We start from the raw sequence: 24,146 nt of genomic DNA, 5'->3' as shown, positions 1-24,146 counted from the left end.
GAAGAGTTTTCTGACCATACTAGAGATTAGGTATGCAAGTTTGTTTTTTTCAGATTCTTTTCAAAACCATTTTCACTCCTCCACCTCTCTCTGAGGATGTAGATACACTCAAAAACATTTTGTCCAATTCCTTTAACAAATTTATGACAGTTCAGAGCATAGTCTGATCCCAGTTAATCTATGTATACATCTTTTTGACTTGACAAATTCACAAGGATTTTCTCTGTACATTGAAACATGCTCACCAAAAGGTAGTACCTTGAAACTCATAAGCTAGCTTAAACTAAAAAGTAGTACAGATGTTCTATCAAATTAAATGATTCACTGTGGTACAAGAAACAAAACATTACAGGAACCACAAGCTTGACATGGATAAAAAAAATTAGCTGGATTTCCAAATGGTTGTCTCCTACCTCTCCTCTTAGAAACAGTATTCCTGGAGACAATTGTGGCCTTCATCTTTGGAAATATCTGCATATTAAAATTCTGAATACTTTCAGATTTAGAATTTAATTAAATACTGTGGAACTTTTGTGCAAAAAAGCATTGCACAGGAATAGCCACAGATACCCTGAGATACCTTTCTCCTGAAATTATGAGTCAATCATGATCTGAAGAACATCCATCCTGAAAACAGATATGCTTGGAAGCCAAGGAAGTGTTAGAAGCAGTAGCTGGATGAGGGGAGCTGTATCAAAGAAATACCTCTGTTCTTTTATTCAACCTGGCATCTTACCAAAGCAGCAGCCACAACACCATTAGTGATGAAGTCTCCTATGTTACTGCTTTCCTGCAAACCTGATGACTGCCCTAAGTCCCAGATTAAACCCTTTCAACAACTGAGTATAATTGGATGATAGCCTAAAAGCCTCTAGAACTGCTTGGCCTAGCAAACTGAAATGGCTTTTTGTAAGTATCTGTGAAAAGGTAAGTTAAATGTGCATGGTTGCTAAGCTTTATTTTAATAGAATAGTAACACTTCACTATACTAATACTGTTTGATAGACTTCAAAATAGACATAATAGAAAAATTATTGCTTCCCCATTTAGACTTTGCAAGGGATTCAGTTGTAGACTTCATATCCAGGATGGTTAAATGTGAACATACTCCTCTTCACAGCCACAAATAAGTTTGATCCTCTAAGGCTGAATTCTGGATGAACCCTTTTGATGGCAATTGAAAATACAAACTTACTTTTTGTAAAGCATAACAACTAAGAGTTTTACACTTTTAAAGCTTTAACACTCTTCAGAGATTACTGGGATATGCCTTCATTCATTTGAAATACCACTTATTTAATGATTTAAATAAGTAATTAATACATTTAAACCAAATATACCAGTCCTAAGAGGTTATGGTATGTTGTCAAATCTACTTTTTAACAACCTCAGAGACAAGTCAGACAGAGGCCCGATTACAAGTTTATCTTATTTAAGCTAATAATCAAGATTAGAAATTCTCAACAGGCAACACTCAGCTGTATGTTCAAATAACAAACCTCTGTTTACTGTCAACTGTTTTCTTTTCTTACTTATTTTTCACAGATCTCTTCAAAGTTGTGTAAGTGCCCTGTCCCTCCAACTAACAGTGCTCTGTAGACCACAGTAATCCAATCTGTGTACAAGGAAGGTTTAAAATTACTTCAGTGGTACTGATGGATGACCCTTCAATGGAGTGAGGGCAAATATCCATTCTTTTCTACTCCTTCACTAATACACACCATCAAAACCCATGAGAGTTTGCTCTCACCTGACTTCCCCCCGTAGTCCTATTCCAATAAAAAAAGAATTGAACAACCAAAGAGAATCTTCCCATCAGTAGAAGAGATTTCCACAGTACAAGCTCCTCCCCTTGAAGGAGAGACTCAGCAAACACAGGTCAAAAATTTTATTCTCACTGTTTCCTCCCTTACAGAAGAAACCAAGAAAGTACAGTCATGAAGCTGGTATAGGAAGCCTCATAGAACTGAACCTAATTCCAAAAATCTCTAAGGAAGAATCCAGAGGGCTTCTAGCTTCTGCAGTTCAAAGGAATGGATTTCTGAGAATCTGAACAGGAACAGCTTCTAATTTTTAGCAATCTGTTAAAAAGACTTTTGTTCACTGCACAAAAAGGAAAGCCCATCAGGCGGGATGTCTAAACTCATTCAGGACAAAACACAAAAGGGTTACAGTGGTCTCTAACATGCCTTAGGGTGTAGTAGACTTTATCAAAATGAAGATTCTGAAGTTTTGCTTGTTTCCTTAAATATAGCAATAACACTGTCATTGTATCAGAATGATACATGATTTTATTAATCTTTCTACTTAAGGATGTCTGGTAATCCATTATTATCTGTCAACTATAGCAATACAAAGGAAATATTACAGTAGGAAATAACAAGAATTGAACTGCAGAAAAGTGTAATCAAATATCTACACTTGTTTAGAGATTGGAAGCTGTAACTTCACCTCCCTGAATTTAATATTGCTTTTACAAACAATATTATTTTAATTTACTTATGAGATAGATTCTTCTGACATAAGTGCTGGGTTTTATCCATGTGATTGCTTTGTGCAGAATTATAGTTCTGTAAACTCAAAATATCTGAGCAAAAACTAAAGTGCACTTACTTTGAAATAGGGAGTGCAGCACCTAATTTCACAAGAAAAATGCAACACACTAATATCAGACAATGAAAACTACTTACTTTAGGTATCACTTACACTACCATATCCAATTAGTTTTTAATTCATTAGTATAAACAGAAAACTTCAGAAATAAGCAATGACTTTGAAATCTCCATTCCAGATATTGATTTTGTTCTGACATCATACCTTGCACAAAATCAAGATATTAAAAATATCTTCAATTCACTAGATACAGTAAGATTTATATTGCATGACAATGAAAAGAAGTCTATGTCCTCTTAGGTTGGTGTCAGGGAAAATTTAGCGAATATGAACTACGAAAATGCTGGGATTAAATTCTTAATAAAGTTATTAATTAGTCATGCCATTTCTTTATCAAGATTTAAATCCACTACAGAGAAATTACTGTCCCAGAATATAAGTCATTACTGGGTAAGTAATATGGTAAATCCTGTCATCCATCTAACAGGTACAATCAAGCGTATATACAACATGCAAGTTACACTGAATTTTCCAGTATTAGTTCACACTACAGACTGGGGGGGGAGGGAAGAAGATGAATTCTTGCTAACTGCTACGTTTTGGTTATTTTCTACACCATCTTACAAGAGCAGGTTTCTGCATTACCCTACATAAAGTACAGCCTGGGATAAATGGGGGAATTTTGATTTCATTTTACACATGAGTATAAATAAAAGTACTATTACAATCACAGAATCACAGAATATTCTGAGTTGGAAGGGACCCACAAGGATCATCAAGTCCAACTCTTGAGTGAATGGCCCGTTTGGGGATAAAACCCACAACCTTGGTATTATTAGCACTATGCTCCAACCAACTGAGCTGTCACATGCCTTTCCTTTTTTTAAACAAATGTATTTTTCATTCAATTAGTTTTTCATTCTTCATAAAAACTGTAAAAGGAAGTAACTTTTCCCAGACAGATGGAAACATTGCAACATTTCACTGCAATTCCTCTGAATAGAAGAGGAATTTCTTTCCCCTTACTTTTCTTAAAACATGTCTGAACACACACACAGACGAAATCTCTTATCTAGAGGAACTGGAGGCTGCAAAGCTGCTTTTCTTGGAAGAGCTACAGGAGGTATCAGTTTCATCCATTATGTCTATGCAGACCCAATGAAAGCCTGTATATACAAAACATGATACCTAATGTCCTACTACACAGACACACAATCTATCACACTCTCTCGTTTCATTTTCTAGTATTAGTGACTGTAATCTGTGAGATTACTATACAAATTGCTAAACTTTTAGCTCCATTTTTAAGGAAATAAACCCTCTATAACATATTTTTGGAAATTAATGCTAATATACTGGTTATAATTATACATTCTGTCATTTCATTAATTTTTGGCTACATAAAATTAGATGTAAACAAACCATACTTAACAGTGTTCTTCTACTAGCTTCCTCTTTGGGGAACTTTATGGGGGAGATGGGTAATGGAGAGAAAGGGAGAGGAGCTGGATAAGAACTTAAAAGGTAAGAGAAAAAGGTTACTTACCTATAACTGTAGTTTTGAGAGTTTTGCTCCGGCAGATTCACACTCTTGGGATGTGTGTGTCTGCTGCTATGGGCTTGGAACGAACCAAAAAAAAGAAGGGCCCACAGCAGGCATCCAAATGCCCCCTAACTGATCCCATTATTGGAAATAAAGTTATTACAGCTTCACTTCTTCCTAATTTAAAGAATCCACAGTAAGATTCCAAAGAAGTGGGTAAAATGGATCCTCAGGGATAAAATATATAGGGAAAAACACACACATACAAGTTGGTTTGTCTCATTAAGAAAATTCTTCTAATGTTTTAAGTTTAAAAAAAATATTAGCCTCCCAATGAAATGGTTAGTGATTAATGATTTCATTATTCTTCTCAAAAATCCCAAAGAACAGTGCTTTTTACAAGTAAAAGCAGAACTCCTTAATCTTTTAAAACAGCGGTATTACACAAAAGTGTCTTTGAAGCAGCCTAAAATCTAACAGTGACCACACAATTCTATGTATGAAAGAGCTCAAATTAAAATGTAGCAACTCCGAATAAAATAAAAAACTAAATCAATTTGAAAAAGAGTATCTGAAAAAAGATGGGTTACTTTCTGGGGTTTTACGTAATTTTCAAGGTTATCTTCCCTTTTGCCCTTCTAAAAGACTCAGAGCTCCTTTTAGCTTTTTGGTTCACAGTGTTTGGAGTTTTTAGAAAAGCATAAAAGATCTCGAGGCATAAACTTTGAATCTGAAAATTAATTCTGGAGCAGGTCTGAATCTTGAAAACCAAGAAGAACTTTATGTAATGTTCTAGGAAAGATTTGGTCTGAAAGTGAGTGACTAACTTTGAACTACTTAATTATACACAAAAATAACCCACTGGCATCTGAACAGTGGTAAAGCACAAGTTAATACAGAATTGAGGTTATCAAAATGAAATTTCTCAACATCCCCATATTTCAAAAGAAAAAAAAGATGCTTGAGAAGAACAGAAATTCCTGGGACAAATTTTCTAATTTCCTGTACTTTCTTGGAGTAGTCAACTTCAGAGTGTGAACAAAGCACAACTTCAGTTAAGTTGAACAAAACTGGTTCAGAATACAGAACAAAACTGGTTCAGAATACAGACTTCTACTTGTTTCAAAAGCTTTCAAGGGCACCAAGTAGTACAGGAAATGTGACTACTGGTAGTGCTTAGAAGAGAATGAAGTGTGTATGAAGTTCCACTACCTTTCTGAAGAAATTATATCATCAAAATATCACAATGAACCTAGAGCAGAAGATGGTTCACCTGCCAACCGTTGCGGAAAAAGATAATCCATTTCCGTCTAAGCCCTTCTGAATCACTTTTTTTTCCAACTCAGATAATCTGAGTCTTGATAAATAATAGCTAGACCTATCTGTAACACTACACACTCTTTCAAAAGAGAAGATATGATCCAGTATTGATTAACAAACATCTTGTATCCAATCAGAGTATAGAGGCCATTGTGGGGGGGGGAGGCAATGGGAACTGAAGATCTGAGGTGTGTCTTGTTCCATGGACTTAATTAATAGTACTGAGGATGTTAAACATAACAGATGTATTGGAATGTACCTTGTGGTGCCAAATGCCTAGATTTCCAAAGTCACCAACTACTCCTTTCATTAACAGATACAGATAAATTACTTCAAATTACTTCTAAAATTAACCAGTACAGAGAGATTTCCTTGAAGGAGAAAGTAGGAAGAGGAGATGAACTTCTACCCTTCCACACAGAGGACAAGGATGAAACCAACTTTTTTAAAATTTGCAACTCTCCATTATGATGAAAAGACCATACAATTCACTGAACCCAAGAACCAAATAGACCAAAATGATAGAATTATAAAAACATAGCTCCAAAAAGCACCCAAATGAGGCAGAAAGTTTGTATTATAAAATAATTCCTTATGCATATCTGACATACACTTGGTCAAATCTGTCAGATTTTGAATGATTGATTTTTGTGCTAAATATTCCTTTATCAGAAAGGCAAGCTGCTTTTCAAAGAAGACACTTCTGCAAAACCCTGTGTTAGTTCCTCTTCTGAAACAGAAACTGCCTCCCCTTCCACTATGAGAGACTTTGTTTGGTGGAAGCTAAATATTTTAACAGCTTTGTGAAAAATAATGATTAATTACAGAAAGCACTATAATTACCCAAAGGTTCCAATCTCTATTTCCCACCAAACATAATTGGAGGACTTCAGCATTAAAAAAAAAAAAAGACCTTAGCATTGCCTTAGGCAAATGTAGCAGTTGTACAATTCTTAGCAAGAATCCCCCTCAGAAAATCTCTGCCTCTCCTCTGAAAGAAACAGTTCCACCATGCTACTGGTTGCTAGCCCCAGAAAGAACATGCCATGTCCAACCAAAGCCTTACTGTTAAAAAGAAAGCATTTGAAAACCTTTGATGAAGCACAGTACTACAGAGATTTTATGTCTAAAAAAAAGGACAGAAGAGACCACTTATCTTCTATCAAAACTTGTGAGTACAAGTCTACTGAAAGTTATTTATGGAAAACAATTTGAGTATACAAAGAAAAATGAACTGTGTCTGTAAAATGCATTCCCATGCCTGGATTACAAAAGCAGCAAAGAAGCTTCCATGCAGATTTTAGCATGTGCTAGCACCTCGAGTAAGTTTCTAGAGCAATGCTTGCTCATCAGCTGGCACTACACATTCCCATTCTAATTAGAAAGAGCACTTGCTACACCCACACCATTTTCTTGGCATAAAGTTATCTGAAATTACAATATATGTACTAAAATGAAAAAATGCCAGGCTTTTGTAAAAATACACTAAGCAGCTTTGCACAAATGAATGACATATTTAGAAGTTATTGAATATGTTTCTAACAGACATATTCCCACAGGAACAATAGAAGAAACTTCCTCCTGCAGCCACGCCTCCTGCAGCTCTAACTAGAACAATCCCTGTGTGTATCAACTTCTAGACATAGCACAAACTCAGAAGCAACGGCAAAAGCATTACCAAAAAGTAAGAACTGTGTTTCTCCAAGGTAACAGCTTTTCAGAAAATCTGTCCCAAGACTGCTAAAAATCTTTCTGCTGAATACTATGCACTCCCAGTTGAAAGCTCAGCAGCCAAAGTGAAAAGAGCTGCTGTCTATCACAGGGGCAACTTAGCATGAGTGAATAAACAGTGATCATTTATCCCAATATAAGGCAGCAACTCTTGCACCTGTGATTTATAGCAATTGTAGGAACTCAGGAAGAACTGAGACCTGCCAGAGGATGCAGATAAGAGGGAAGCATAAGATCAGGAAGATGATTATTGATCAGTGGGGAAGGGGAGAGAATACATTCTATAAAAATCACTCCTTTCCCCAAAAGAAACAAATCAAGAGTCTGTCCATGGCTATGTAATTATGGTAAACAAACTTTACAACTAATGATCAACATTTTCTGAAAGCCACAAGAAAACAGAAAGTGTGTTTCAGTCTTTGAAGGCTGCTGTGCATTTTTCCAGATGGTTCTCAGGTAAAATATGATGAAGATTCTATTTGAAGTGTGAGGACATAAATGTAGCTTTTGAAGTAGTATGCCACAAACTACAGACTAACTCCCCAACAATAAATTTAAAATTAGTAAAAGAGAGTTAAGTAAATTAACAAATTCCCCATTTCATTGAATTAAAATTAAAGACAGTAGAGATCTCTTTTGAGGTGAGCACACATTTTCTCCACATATTCACAGACAACATTTCCTAAAAGGACTTGATTTAGTTACCAAATAAGGAACATCTCAGAAGTTAATCCTTTTACTACTGCAACAAACACATTTACAAACACACAACACACACACACACACACACAGACACACAGACACACACACAGACACACAGACACACACACACACACAAACAAACTCTATCCTCCCCTCGCCACTCTAGCATCTTTAAAAACAGTGAAAAACCACTTTGAATAGGGAGAAAATTTGCACTCTTACAGCTGGTTAAAGACCCAAACTGTGTGGGGTTCATTCAGCTGCACACATGCAAGTATATTCACAATGGACTAGTTTTACCTATGAACAACCAACATCAGAATTTTTACCGTTTTTCACTTTGCAAGATTTTTCTTGTGAGTACCTAATAAATTAGCATTATGCTACAAAAGACTTTTTTCTCAGAAGTCAAACACAATGCAGAGGAAGCTTCTGAAAAATACTTATGGTAACCTATCACTTTCTAATTTATAAAATACATTTTATCTTCAAGATCTACATGTGGACTTTGTATCTGTTTTTGAGATTTCTGAACCCAAAGACCTTCAAACCAGTTAACAACAGAAAGGGAAATCAAAATAAAACAAAAAAAAAGATAGAAAGAAAAAAAAGATAGATTCAGTTAAAGCAATTAAGACAACCAGTACAGCTACTGAAGTGAAGATAAAACGTTTCAGAGGTCCATCTGGTTCTGTGCCAGAAACCATACAGATATATTGTAGTTCTCAAAAGCTTCTAATGCCTACATAATAGTTAATATCCAGTTGAACAAACATTACAGACAATACAGTACTATATATTAGCCAGTTATTATACTACCTTTAAAAAAACAGACGTGATTTTAATCTGGCATCTCCTTCACATTAAATTTAAATGGGGATATGAATAGAAATGGGATAAAACAGTTTTCCTGCGTTTTCTTAAAATTAGGTAACATGGGTGGTTAATTGATAATTCAACTATCAAAACTTACTACATATTTTAATTTATGGTATGGTTGGGATTTTTGAAACTATAAACAACATCAATTGTACTTCATTCAGTCTCACAGTTCAAAGTGAGAGTATCTTAAAAGAATTTTGAAACATACGAATTTCACTTTCCATCCAGTAAGACCCCAAATAAAGAATACCAGATATTCAAAATACGCATATATGAGAGATTATAGTTCATTGTTGGAGGGGAATGGAAATGAAAGTTGCAGAAGAACCTACACTGAGTAAACAGAACTGAACTATGTGACAATGACAGGAAGCTTTTTATATATATATATATATGGGGTTTATATGCATATATATATATTTATATAATATATAGTGTATACACACACACAATCCTTTTACCTTTATCTTGCACTTCTTTTGAAAATCGCTCCCTTTCAATAGCTGATTCACGTTCTATCCGCTCAATTTCAGCCAATGCATCCAATTCTACTTCATCATATGACGTTATAGCTCCTTGTTGCGAAACCTGTTGCTGTGTCTGTACCACAGGAGTTTGAGGTTGTTTTGCAGCAACTGAAGTGTTCTGTTGTAAAACAGGCACTTGTTGTGCCTGAAGGAAAGCTGTCTGTTCATGCTGCGGCAAACACTGAGCAGCGTTTAGTGGGCGGTTAACATCCTGTGGAGTAACGGGTGTTTTAGAAGTCTGTCCTGGGTACTGCACATTAAAAGGAATATCACCCTCTGACACACTGCTGTTTTCCAAACCAGAAAGCATATCATCCTGCTGGTCCATATCCGAAGATCTTACACGAGAGAGTCTTAATGTAAGCTTAGTGGAGTCCTTGGAAGGAGAACTAATGATATCATACATTGCAGCTTTTTCAGTCTGGTCTTTTTCATCCTTGCCTAACTTCATTTTCTTTTGTTTCTTTTGCTTTCTTTCTGGAGAATCTAACAATATGTCTGGGGGAACATCTCTAGGTGATGAATAAGGTGGAGGCTGAGATTGTTGGATTAAAGGTTGTCTTGATCCTAGAATAATAATTCAGAAAAACTGAACAGTTATGTTGTTTCATGTTTATATAAAAACACACTAAATATAACCTACATAATGTTAATGTGTATTTCTACATATAACTGTGATCACAAAAGGTCTAAATAAGATTGGTAGGAAGTACATCATTGCTAGATCAAGATGCAATCCAGACAGTTGCAGTATATTTCCTAGGAATTTTAGCAGTCCATTGCAGGTAGAGAAAGGATCATTTCAGAGAAGATGGAACAAAAAAACCCACCACCAAAAAAGAATAAATAAAAATAGTACCTAAGGTTCAGAATATCAACTATTAGAAAATGGTCAATGAAGCAAGTTGACTACAGAAAAAAGGAAAAATCAAAAAGATTCTTAATAAGGTCCACTGATGAAGACTTAATGATCAGTGTAGACACATTAGCCATTTCAGTCACACATTTTTAATTTAAAAAAATTCAAAACAACCTCCTTAACTTGGATTCTGACAATTAATTTTGAACTTTTTAAAAATGTATTTTAGGTAAACTCATTCCTACCTCCTCTACTCATTACTATGTAGAAAACACTAATTTTCTTAAGGCAATTTTCTACCATTCCCTCCCTTATCTCCCTCCTCCCTCCTTTTTTTAGTTTATGAATATTTGTTTCTCTGTAATCTCGTTTCAGGATTTGAGTGTATCTATAGAAATTTTTAAAAGAGGACATTTTTAATTAAATACATTCTCTGATTAAGCACATTCAAAGTTTTTGTTCCTCATACTAATCAGCTCCCCGTAACTGTGAGCCTAGAAAAAAAGGTCTGAAAAACAGAACTGTTCAACCTGTCCCAATTGCAACTTTGAGCTATATATTTGGTTTAAAAAGAAATAGTAGGAGGAGAGGCAGGAGCTGGTGACACAGAGTCTCCTCTTCTTAAAGCAACCATTCAGATTCCATTCATCCATTGGGGAATACTGATTTTTGGAAAGTAGTGACTGAAATTATTGTTATTCTGGTCAGGTCAACATAGGTCAGTACTGCTAATAACAACCAAAAAGTAACTGGAATACAGGTCTCCATGTGCTTCATTCAAGAAACACCACTAAACAGAAAAGAAGTGTTATTCTGCAGCTTAAATTTCTACTAGATGTTTTTAGAAATATTAAGAATCATTAAGCAATGTACTGACCTGTAGATGAAAAAACAGAATGGGTATTACTAAAGCTTCAATTCACAGGAAAAGTGTGCTTTTACTGATGACTTCTTTGCACAGGCTGTTATACTTATTTTGCCCACCTAGTACATTCTGTAAAAAGTCCTATAACTTCTGTATGGATGACATGGGTTTAACTTAATCCTTCTTGGCCATCAGCAATAACTCCATATTGTGCCAATAACATCCGTAATGTCAGAAAACCCTACTTTGACTCACTCCGATCCTCAAAATCTTTCTACTATTCCACTTCCCCCTCTCAAATCAGACACCACACTGAACCAAAGTTCTGGCTACACCCTAAGATCTCTCACTTGCTTTTCACCACAGATTCCTATTTGTGTGATGCTCCTCCCCCCAGTTGCCATTTCTTTCGGTAAATTACAAGATTGTCTTAGTGTAATGCGTAGCAGAAATCATCAGCTATTAATTTCTTTCATGGTAATGACTACCGCTCAGGAAATACAAGCTGCAGGGTAATTTCTACAAATAGTAGAGGCAGCTCAGAACTTTTCAAAGAGATATTGCTGACATACTAATCTTGAATTATCTCAAATAAATACTTTTAAAGTTGCAACCATGGGATATTTACTGTTTTTCACACTTACACTTCTAAAGAGGCACAGATTTGATTCTCCCTTGTCCTAAACCTCTAAGTAAATCTGACAAAGTTGTTCTGATTTGGTATTAATTTGGTATTTGTCATGTTGAAAAATAACACTGTAGCAATAGATAAGGTGATTCTTTTTATCTTTGAGTACACTTGAGGAGGTCAGAAGGATTTCAGTGCATTTCATTGAACATACTTAGAATCCAGCAAATGAAGAAACAAAAGTAAAGTTTTGCCTCTCCTAGGCAGCACTACGAATAGGTATTTGAAAATATCTTCCTCCTGAAGGAAATTCCTGAAAGGTTTTGATAGTAAGGTCTATAAGCTGCATTTAAGAGAACATACTCTACCAATAACTTCACATATTTCTGAGACATTTAATGATGGTTAAGCCCCTGACAAGAAGGCTTAGAAGTTACAATATGAATGTATTGAGGTGAAAAGAAACTGAAAAATATGAAGCATTCTCTAACGGTTTCAGTCTACCATAAACATTAGCACTGCTGAACAGGTATCACACAATGAACATGTACCGCAATGCTATTCAATGCTAAGACTTCAGACAAAAGCCAACTGTGTGTCCAGGTGGCCAAGAAGGCCAAAGGCATCCTGGCTTATATTAGCAAGGGCCAGCAATGATTGTCCCCCTGTACTGGGCACTGGTGAGGCTGCACCTTGAACACTGTGTCCAGCTGTGGGCCCTCAGCATGAGAAGGACAGGTACTGTAGTTTGTCCAGAGAAGGGCAATGGAGCTGGGGAAGGGTCTGGAGCACAAGTTCTCTAAGGAGTGGCTGAGGGAGCTGGGGTTGTTTAGTCTGGAGAAAACAGGGGACCTTACCGCTCTCTAAAACTACCTGAAAGGATTTGTAGCCCCCAGAGGATCAGTCTCTTCTCCCAGGTAACAAGGGACAGGACAAGAGGAAATGGCCTCAAGCTGCACCAGGGGAGGTTTAGGTTGGACATAGGAAGAATTTCTTCACTGAAAGGGTTGTTAAGCATTGGAATGGGTTGCCCAGGGAGTCACCATGGGATCACCATCCCTGGAGGTATTCAAGAAACAACTGGATGTGATTCTTGGTGGTATTGCTTAGCTGACAGGGTGGTATTCAGCCAGAGGTTGGACCTGATGATCTTGGAGGTCTTTTCCAACCTTAATGATTCTATGAAAATACCGATTATAAAGACAGAGTTTTGTCTATTAATGTTGGAGTCAGTCTGGAGTAATTCCTATGGGAGAAGTCTTGGCCATTATATGTCTGAGAACAAAGATGTTACAAGACTTGTTGACAACAGAAGAAATTTTTTTTTAAGGAATACAGAGACAGACAGTTATGACTCGTTTACTGAACCAGTCGAGATTCCAGCATTGAGAAGATCTGTTCTACAAAATGCTGTCAGTGTAGTAAATAATAGGAAGATCTTCAGAAATTATCTTCGGGAATGAACCAAACTTCAGAATATTCTTTTAGAACAGAGAAATATGTAAGGAACTTTTGAGTCTATATTTAGGGCTGAGTGGCAAATCAGGAGAAAAAAAAAAATTCTGACTTTCTGTAGTTGATTTTCCACAGTATCATTAAAAGAACTTTGTGCAATTTCTTTTTATATGGCAGGAATATGTACAGCTTGTGAAATAAAAGGAGGTTCTCCACTGATTCAGGAAGGTCATTGTACCATGACTGAACAGTAAATACTAGGAGTCAACCACATAACATCAAATGTAGTCAAGAAGCAGGTAACATCATAGGAAATGAGGCTCTACAGAGAACAAACACAACCATCAACAATATCTCCCTAGTCTTTCAGAAACAGTCTTCCTGACCACCCATGATAATTCTGGGACTGGTTCTCTATATTTCTATTTTTCCATGAATTCCTAGTAGTAGATGGCTCTGAGTATGGAAAAAGTTTTATCAAGTGCTGTAGCAACTTGTAAACACCTTTTCTCTGTGACCCTTGACTGATATCAAATCCTATAAAATGCAATCAACTATAAAAAGAATTTCATTGTCATTGACAGTACCTTAGCCTTCTTTAAAATGTAAAGTTTCAAAACCACTTTTTGTTTGTTTACACCTGGAATGGCTCACTCACTCATTGGGCATCAGTAACTTGGATAGCAAACAAATAAGCTCCTGTCCAGGAGACCTCACATATCACTGATATCTCCACCTTATGGTTTTCGTCTGCACATCTAATCACACTACAGTACTCACATCTTATTTAAGCATTCATGACACTTTCTCTGATCATCTCTAAGCTTCTTCAGGTCACTTGTCTTTCAAAGATGATGCATCAAAGTCACACGACTGATCACACTCTTCGTTGTGATCCACATGGTGAAAAAACAACTATTAAGGTTACCAGGAGCTTAGGACTCACACACAGAATTTCAAAAAATCATTAGCTTTCTACTTGTACAATAACAACTTCCAAAGGGTCACAAAAGGCAGTATCTTCATATTCCTTTAATTCCCTTGCAGACAAAGGCTCTCAGATGTTGACAGAAAGTCTTTCACTCATCCCACATCCTCTTTTGCCAGAAGTATCATTCCCTAAGCATGAAAGCTGAAGAAACTGCTAGAGAAGAAATGAAGACTGACGTCTAACACTCAGTTCATAGCAAAGTGAAGAGAAACTTCAGGAACATTCAAGTGCTGCACCTTTTTTAATCCATAGGAGAGTGATCCTCGAGACTCCTGGAACATTATTTAAATGGGTACCAAATTGGTGTATAAACCTGGATACTACATTCCAGACATTTTACTGGAAAAGTCTTTGGAAAGAGAGGCTTTAGGAAATGCTTATGTGTTACATGTTAATTATTAAGATTTCAGATATGAGTAATTGTATTGTCATGGCTGGGCTTCGCGAACGAAGATTAAGGAAGGCTCCAGAGCATATATACTGTATTCACAACGATGTTTGTCTGTTGGAAAAGCTACAAACCTTGTGATGATAGAATCTGAGGAACTCACTACTGTCAACAGATTTTAACAGACTGCAGGTACAATGTGTAAATGGAAGCGTCTCATTTTGGTTTAATTTAATATGATCCTATCTACCAATTTCACATAAATGGAATATTTTTGTGAAAATGGGATCAGACAAGTTCACCCTGGAACTCGGGCTAATCAATCTTGGAACTGGTAATAATCACCATGGGAATTTGTGCCTCTAGCAGACTCAAAAAGGAAAAAACAGTCTCTTCAAAGGCGTGGTAGAGGTCTGCCTAGAGTATAATACATAGTCTGTATGATTTAAGTATATACTAGAAGAACAATCTCTCTGTAAGCATTGAGGTAATAAGGAAAAAGTATTTCAAAATTAATTTGTTAAGAATAGGTATCATCAAATCCAAATAATTTTATCCCATTAAGCAGCAGGTCTTGTGGCTTAAAGAAAACTGAGTGCGGTATCTGGACTTTAGCAAGGTATTTGGTATAGCTTTTCATAATAATTTCACTAAAAAGCTGAGAAGTATAATCTAGACAAAAACTTGCTGTTGCAGTATACCCTACCGTGAAACTTTTCCATACCCTGTCAATTGTTCTTAGTAAAAACGGATGAAGAGAGTATATGGGAACAAGTGCAGCTCTCCAGAGCACTGTCACAACAACAGTAGTTTAAAGTATTTAATTTTAACAACTTCTTATGCAACAGAATTAGAGAATATTTTATTAATCTGAAGATCATTATTGCTTTTGTAGTCTTTGAGAGGCCCATCACTGCTTTTAAAAACAGAATCAAAAGGGTTTTTTTACTAATTTGAGTAACTTTTTGAAACGAAAGAAGTTCAGTGAGAAAAAGCACAAACTTCTTATTCATCTGTGAATTGTGAAAACATGAGAGGAAGACAGATGAGCTCTACAGAAAGGCAGTAGTATGTTTAAAACAACTTGCAATACAAATCTAAGCTATCAGAAAAGAGCAGCTATACTCTCATATACAACAGTAGTGCCACACAAAGTTGCCTCCAGCACTTTTCAGACTACTCATCCTTCTAAGTCTTCAAATAGACTTGTATCTATAACTTGGGACAGTAAAACATCAAGACAAAGTAGACTAATTAGAATTCAGTTAAAAACATCAAAGACAATTAGAAGCTCAGAAATGATGACTTAAGTAAAGGTAACAGAAAGAAACTGAGCTGTTCAATTCATAGATTAGATTAGTGCAAGACATGATAATGATGCTATGAAAAAAAGATGTGAACTGTTTTTCCTTGCCTATTGGAAAGAAGTCAAGAAGTGTTATGCCTAACTGCAACAAAATGATTCATGCTAAGCATTAAGAGAAAAGCTTTCTAGCATTAAGAATTCGAACAGCTTGCATGGCAAAACTGAGGAAACTCCACTACTGACATTTTAAAATATATGGAAGTTACTGGGAGCAATACTGGTACAGCTCAGCCAACATGCATGTAAGAAGATGGCAAGTCCCCAAGTCCTTTCCTGCAGTATTTTCTAAAATCCTAGAATCTTCCTCTGGAAACATTCCTAAGTTTTGCACTAGATATGAAGAAATTATTACTTAATTTGATTATCAGGCAATGTTGACATTCATTTACAAAGGGCATAACTCAATTTAAAATTCAAACTTAAAGGGATAGCATATGAGACAGATAAAGAACATGCATTTGGGAGTTTTTTAGGGACAGACTATATTTGCTTTATAATAGTTTTCAGGGAAGAGTCTCACAAAAAACTCGGCTTTGGCTGTTCTAGCTTAGAATGGCTGTATTCAGAAGCCTCCTTGCATAAAAAAATTCAGACTTAAAGAAAGAAACAGGAATTAATGTTTACTTCAACTGTATCAGAAAAAAATCCTTGAACAAATTTCTTCTGCTTTTCTTTTGAAAGAGAGAGGGTAAGATCTCATTTTTCTTAACAAGTACCTTTGAGAGCACTGAAGTCTACAGTACAGATTTGAGAAGATTCATAATTCTTCTTGTTACCATTACACATTCAGAAACCAAGTGTAGTGGAATCTCTCTGGAGAAGCCTTATAAAGTCCTAAGAAAACAAAAGTAATCTTTCCAAATTACTTGGAAAGTAATCAAATGTCCATTAACAATTTCTGGAGGGAATACAATTAATTTCTGGAAAAAAGTAAAAAATCTCATATTTGGGTTGTTGATAGTCCTTACAGATGTTTTCCTAGGTGTTTAGGAAACTGTATGGAAACAGGCCGGTAAATCATATGAACAATCCTCTTTGGAAAGCAATGGACTAAAAACATTGTAGAAGGTTTTCATTACAGAGACCTTTAAAAGTTGTCTCAAAAAAAAAATAAATTAAAAAAAGTAAAATAAAATCTGAGGTTCCAGAGCAGTAGGAAAGTGGAACAAATGGATAAAGGATTCTGATGAGTAATCGATCTTCAGTAATGGAATACATTGCATATTTTATGAGACCAACAAAAGGAAAACACTCCACAATAATTCCACATAAATTAATTAATAGAAATTATTTTTTTTTAAAAGTGGATGTAGCAACAGATGATAGTATGAAAGCAGAGCCATTATGTATTTTGCATAGTTAAAAGTAAAAAATTTACATTAAGAATATGGAACAAAAACCAGCTTAGAACTACTAGATAAAAATTCAGCTGCTCTGGTACCTTTACCGGAGTAAAAGTGAAGCGAAGTGTTCTGTAACAGTGAAGTTTTACTCTGCTAATTAAGTGAATAACCAACCAAAAAACAAATATAAGTCCTGCCATCTCCCAAATATTTGCCTAGGTTGCAAAAAAAGCTTCTTCTTCATTCATATTCTGTCAAACAGACAACTACATTAAGCATGAAGGTAATTCAAGACTCTCTCCAAGTCTCCAGAAGTTCTTGCAACTTCCATGTCAAAAGTACAGAAATGCAGTCTGTACCCATATCTTCAGTAAACGTCTCAAGTTTCTATGTCACATAAGAAAGCTTAGATACTGTAACATCCTTCCTGAGATCTCTCTCTGATTATGACTGGTTATGCTTAGTGCCATTCCTTTTGTCCTCCCGGACAGACCATTAAGTATTTTGCTAATTTTCTTTATCAAAGTTTGTGACCTGCCAACCAAACTTTCAAGGGCTAATGAGAGTAGCAAAAAGCTCAGCATAGATACTTGTTGTTTGTTCATCACTGCAAAATTTATCAGCCTAACTTTCACTACAAATCATAGGCCAAAAATTCACTGTAGGAGATCCCATGTTCTTGATAACACTGTAAGTATTCACACCTCTTCCGTACACTTCTAGAACACTAGATTAGAGGAAATAAGTGCCTGGTAAAATTCTTGCAGCATCAAGAACTGGTTCTCTCAATCAGGGTTCATTAATTTCTTTAAGAAGGCAAAATGGTAACACCATTAGTAGCAGTATTTCAATTGAGTAATTTATCAATGGGAAAAGTAAAGCTAACATACAGGTAAATAAACCAAAAGGCTCCTCTTGCACTTTTTCCGTCCCTCTAATGCTGAAACATTACAATCTGAACTGTACAATCAGATTGTCTGCAGAAATAATCTGAAAATGTACCCCTTCAAAACTGGGTTCTGAGGCAGCCAATTGAAACAGCAGCAACTTTAACGCAAAAATAATTCAAGTATTATTCTGACTGGGTGGTAATCATATTTATTTGAGTGGAAGTACCTTAGATTCACAACATTGTTTAACCCATAAGCTTGACACAGAGAGAAAAGTAACCGCATTTAGTCTTTGCCATTTACACAAGTCTTACAACAAATCCTTTTGCACAAGACCTCCTGAAATACTCATGCTGCTGGCATCCTATACACATTCTTCTCACTTGACACTTGAGCCACAGGGTAATTCAGTTAAGAAGGCAACTCAGGAGATCTTTAGTTCATTCTTGTGCTCAAAGCACATTATGCTGGGCTTTATCCAATCTGATCCTTAAAACCTCCAAAGGCAGAAAATTCACAGATTCTCCGGGCAACCTTTTCTACTGCTTGACTGTCCTGATAGTGAAAAAGCTTTTCCTAAGACCTAGTTAGATCTCCCATTTAAAAGTTTGAGTCTGTTGTATCTCGTCCTTCCTCCACACACTGAAAAACCTGACTCAAGTATTCCTGAGAATCTCCCCACAGGCATGGGAAGCTGTCCTAAGGTCCACCCCTGCCAAAGATGTCTATTATCCAGCTGCATAAAACCTTCATCTTCTTTGTAATCTCCCTCATCCCCTGCTCTCCCTGTCAGGGTTAAAGAGAAGAAAGCATTGTTTCATCTTTCAACTACTGCCAAGTAAACATAGAAGCACTGAAAAAGAAAATTAGCAAGGATACTTCCAAACCCCTACCTTGACAAGTGGATTTTGGCATAAAGAATAACTTTGAAGAGATTTTTTCCTCTTCCCCCTCAAATGACATACAGTTCATCCTATTCCTTCTCCACAGCTAAGGTTTTCAGGCTTCATTTATGCTATGTGTATTGAGTTCATTGAACTACTTTTATTTTCATGTTTTTAAAATTTCATGATTGTAATTCAAACAAGTGTTGCATATTAAAACACTTTTGAGCTGGTTAAGAGTTCAATACTCGTAATGCTGCCTTTAAAATATTTCTTATGCAGAGCAAGTGAAACCATTCATATAAAGCATTTAATCCATCCTCATATTGGAAAGGATTTTAAATCCTTCTGTCCTCCGTGAATTTGAGCGTTAGTTTGAAGGATGATTAGTTAATTTTTAGACCATCAGAAATTTCTTCTGGCTCAGGGCCCAAAATAATTTTGCATTCAAAACACAATGACATAGCCTTTAGTATAATTTGAAAACAGAACTCAGGAGAAAAAACTAAATACCTCTTTACAATCTCTGTTCTTTGAAAATGTGAAAAAGAAATGGAGATATATAGGACTTCTAGACTACCTTTAAGGGTTCCTTCACCTCCAGCTGGAGAGCAGACTGACTGTGGTGACCTCAAGGAAAAAGACGCAGCATTCCTTATTGAAGGATCGCCATCCTAAAGGGACAATGACAAAAAATTAACATTATGAACATGAGCATCTGTTACAAACTGAAACTAGTACATGTACTGAAAAAATGGATTGGGCAAAACAGCATACAAGAAATATAAGCAAAATATTTCTTTACATTCAAATCTTTGAAATTTTCACTGATATCAGACTACTATAAAAGCAATACTCCATAGCACAATCAGCCTTAAAACGAACCTATAACCAGAATATGCACCCACAAATAAATCTTTGCACATGTCTTCTAACTAGATAAGCACTTTGGTTTACTTAAGATTCCATTTAGAACTTTTTGTTGCAAGACTCATAGTAAAGAGCTGAAGAGCAGATACATGACCTCTGTACAATACCACTTGAAAGAAACTGAGTATAAAATGGAGATTTTTAAAACAAACTCATCACTTTTTCAGTTAACTTAGCCTTAAAACTTACCTAGAAAGCCATCTTACTTTTATGGTTCAACAAATTAGTATTAGATAAGCCTACACAAAGTATTAATACTATACGAATTAATTTACATCCTCCAGCCTACAAACCTCAGGACTGAACAAAATCTCTAGCATTCCCACTATAGCACCTGAAATAGACTTGTATAAAACACAACTGGAGCAACTTTAGCTTGTTTTTGTCTGTCTTAAGAGTTAAATAGGAAATAACTCAATGGCAATACGAAGCACTTCCCCAACCTGCTCCAATTCAAGTAATAATTTCTGACAAACCTGTTCATAGTGTAATACTAATTGCAAAGTAATGATGTCCATGCTCTACTTTTAGCAACGTAAACATGTCTTTTTTACCATCACACCATTCTAAAATCAAATATGGACATGGACCTCACTATTCCAATTTCCATTCAGAATTTTACATGGGTTTTTCCAAAGCTTTCACGGAGCCCTCTGCTGGTCATGAGTATTCTCATTCTCATTTCAACTATAGAACAGTATTTCCCATTTTAAGCACTGGTTTTTATACATCATCTACAGGAATTTTTTGGGAAAGAACAAGCTAACAACACCTAAATCTATTAATAGACTACTTCTATAATTATAAACAAATCGCAAAAAGTGCATTCTTTCAAAGAGTACAGTCATACAAAGGAAGAAAGTCTTCGAAGGAAGTTCCAATGTTATTCAGTGTTTCCTAATTAAACTGGTGATTTCAGCAGCTAAGATACTAATGTGGCCCTTGTTGAGGTATCTGGATATAGGCAGTTTTTTCACATAACCTTTTCTCTTACAGATCTGAATTGTCTGTCTGATAAATACTTTTTATCCTTTTGACCAATCTCAACCCAATTAATAGAACGTTAGAAGGTTCAACTGCAATTGTTGCATTTTTACGTGTCTGAATGAAAAAAAACCAGCAGCCAGTAGTAAGTTAGAAAGCTAAATCAGTATTTCAAGGAGACAGAAGCCTGCAGAGATGAGCAACTACACACTCCCTCAGATAATGGCCAAACAGCCGATGTCCATGTGGGCATCCACAGACTGGACCATGACCAGGCTATACCTTGTGAAGGTGTAGTTGACACTGTTCACAGAATAGGAAAGAGTTTGAAATTTATGGAATAAAAAGGATTACACCTCAAAGAACATAGATCCATGAGAAATCAGATTCCATCTGTTTCACCATCCATGGGCACTTAAAATTATATTAGAATTCTTTTTCTTTCCTATCACAGCACAATAAACCTAAAACTTACAATGTGGCATTAATTACACTTATTTTTGCAACAGTGCTTGCAAAAAGACTTGTTGCCTCATATGACGAAATTCTCACGGGCAAAGAAATCTAATACTCAGATCCTGTACAATAAAATGAACTGAATATTAAATTTATATGATATTATTTTAAGTCAAACTGAATTAATATTCCATTGAGTTACTCACTTTTCTCCTACACTGAAATTATGGAACTGATTTCTTTTTTCAAACTGACTTTTCTTTGACTTGTAATAAATCTCAAAAAAACCCTCCAACGTATTGAAAAATAAGCCTAGTAACTTCTTAGCAGGTATGTTTTATTAGGACGGGACAGGTTCTTTAACTATGATTGTCAAGGACACAGGTAAAACCAACTTTTACTAAATTAACTAAACAGACTAACTAAGTACATGACCTTTTGGGTACAGATGCCATTCCTACCAAAGCTGACAAATTTTCAGAAATGTGCATTTACAGACTCCTAATTTGGAGCTTCACCAAATGATGAATTATATTTTAGGAATGCTCTGAAGTTTATAAAAAAATTGTCCTTAAATTGAATGTATGTTTAGTGAGCCTTCAAGGGTACACTTACTAATTTTACAGACTCATACATTGAAAATACACAATGTTCTGTAACTATTAACTTTTTTAAAGCATCAAAGTACTAAAACAAATAAAAGTAATTAAAGCTTCTAAGTTTTATGATTCTTATAATCCTCATTCACAGAGATCTTCTCCAAAGAAGAAAAGGCTGCAACATTATGATGCATCATCATCATATTATTATTAATACATCAACGCAAAACTTTAATCCAAACTCTTCAAACTGTTTTCTGCATGATAGCTTCTAATATCAGCTTTTAAAGGTGTAATTACAAATAAAACACATGTAGCACATATGCACCACTATAAAAGTGCACAAAAGGATAAAAGTGCAAGTTTAAAATATTTACTACTCTTTATGTTTAGTATTTCTCTAATTAGAGCAATCAATGAGGGTATACTTTGTTTTCATAGTCTGTCCATTTTGAAAGAGTTTCACATCTAAGTTTTCATGAATTAGGATGTGGTTGCATTGCTTGGACCACAAAATTAGGGATGAATATTTTTAAATATTTAGTTATAAAAATTATTAAATTAATCATCCTAATATGAAAGCTTTCCAAAAACACTTGTCTTAATTGTTAACTATGTTCTGTTAACTGTCTTAACAAAACCAAGATCTTTTGATAATGCCCCTTTAACACAGTTGGAGGGATATATGTACATTTAATGCCAAGAACAGCTTCCTACTATGAAGAATTTGCATTAATGAAGTAGACAGAAAAACATCTGATGACTTGTGTTTATGAGAGATGCTTTCATTACAACACTCTCTTGTTTAGGATACTGCTTCTTACCAAATATTTTTTAATCAACATAATTGTTACATTTAAGAGAAAAGCAAGATGAATAATAAAACTAATAACTCTTTTGGAGCTCTACACCAAAAAAAAAAGGGATAAGGATTTAAGGAGTCTGGTATTAATAGCACACTTTTTCTTCCACAAGCTAGTTTAGAAAGCTAAGACTTGCCCACACACACGATCACAAAAAAAAGGTCTGCTTCCTGCTTCTTGCCAGGCTTAGATAAAAAAAAAAATTCAGTGCTCTCCATTTATGATCTTTTAAGAGACTGTGTGCCAAACGTGCAAAGAAGAATCTCAACAAGCTTCATCCAATGGATGAGATGCTTATGAAGAAGAAAATCAGTAGTTCAAAAGAAAAAGTGTGAGAAAAATGTGGTCCTTTTTTCCTTTAGATTCAAAATTTCAGAAGAAATTTCTTCCACACAAAACAAAGTCACTAAGAGAAAGCATCTTCCAAAGAAACCAGGCCACAAAAGCATGTAAGAGAACACTAAGAAAAAATCTCCATAGAATTCTTGCCCTTGAGAACACTATTACATTATCCAACAGATTAGTCAAATTGACAGTTGCACTGTTCTCTAGAAAGATAAATTAACTATACACCTATTTAGAACCTAGTATTGTTTGCCTTAAGATACTGTTACAGTATTTAAAGACACTCTAGCATATCTTTAAAATTAGATCACATATGAGATTATGCAAAGATTTTTTATTTCCTAATTTCATCAGAATAAATGTAACAAACAGTTTCAAAGGAAACAGAGATCCAGAAAAAATTAAATCTCACATATAAAAGTTGCATGGCTGAGTGTACACATCTGAAACTGAAATATATCTTCAGTGGTGTTATACATCAACAATGTCATAAAATATCTGACTTCTAAGTCAGCTATACAGGTACTTGCTTTATCAAAGTAAATATTTGCTTTATCATAATAAACTGATTTAAGTAACATACATCACTACTTAGTCTGTGCACCATCTGTAGGTAGTCTTCATTTGAGCCATGTCTAGAATTATCAGCATGATGATTAGCTGAATTTCCAGACAACTGGCTCGAAACTTTATTTTCATGGAGATTCCTCATCCCAGCTGTGACAATGGGACTGGATACAGAAGCTAAAATACAAAAAAATATAAGTAACTATACTGGCACATTCACACACCTGTTAACTCCTTAAAAGTTTCAGAGACAACACCCTAACAGTGGATATTAATAAATTGGATGCAAGAGGTCTTGAATCTGAACAAGAATCCAACGTTTTGATTGAATCCTTTTGCCACAAATACCTTGACCAAAAATAGATATCTAAGATTGTTCAAGAGGGTTTAATCTCTAAATTCCATATAGAGATTA

The 24,146-nt window shown here is 35.3% G+C and overlaps 1 protein-coding gene across 5 annotated transcripts in view; it reads right to left on the bottom strand.

The window, feature by feature from the left end:
* The window catches only part of NIPBL (NIPBL cohesin loading factor), a 163,928-nt gene that overhangs the window by 58,848 nt on the left and 80,934 nt on the right, over positions 1-24,146 (bottom strand). For 4 of the 5 annotated variants that reach the window (XM_018070272.2, XM_018070271.2, XM_018070277.2 and 1 more), the window contains 3 exons: positions 23,748-23,908; positions 19,568-19,661; positions 9,253-9,885 (listed from right to left, as the gene is read on the bottom strand). In XM_018070272.2, coding sequence (XP_017925761.1) covers positions 9,253-9,885; positions 19,568-19,661; positions 23,748-23,908 — 888 coding nt within the window. The remainder of the gene's footprint in view (positions 1-9,252; positions 9,886-19,567; positions 19,662-23,747; positions 23,909-24,146) is intronic. The other variant, XM_018070274.2, reaches the window with a different exon arrangement.

Source organism: Manacus vitellinus, unplaced genomic scaffold, assembly GCF_001715985.3.
Source record: "Manacus vitellinus isolate BGI_N305 unplaced genomic scaffold, ASM171598v3 scaffold_18_pilon, whole genome shotgun sequence".
In the NCBI taxonomy this organism is placed as follows: Eukaryota; Metazoa; Chordata; class Aves; order Passeriformes; family Pipridae; genus Manacus; species Manacus vitellinus.
Note: the sequence above shows the minus strand (reverse complement) of the source record. Positions and strands in the feature narration are given on the sequence as shown.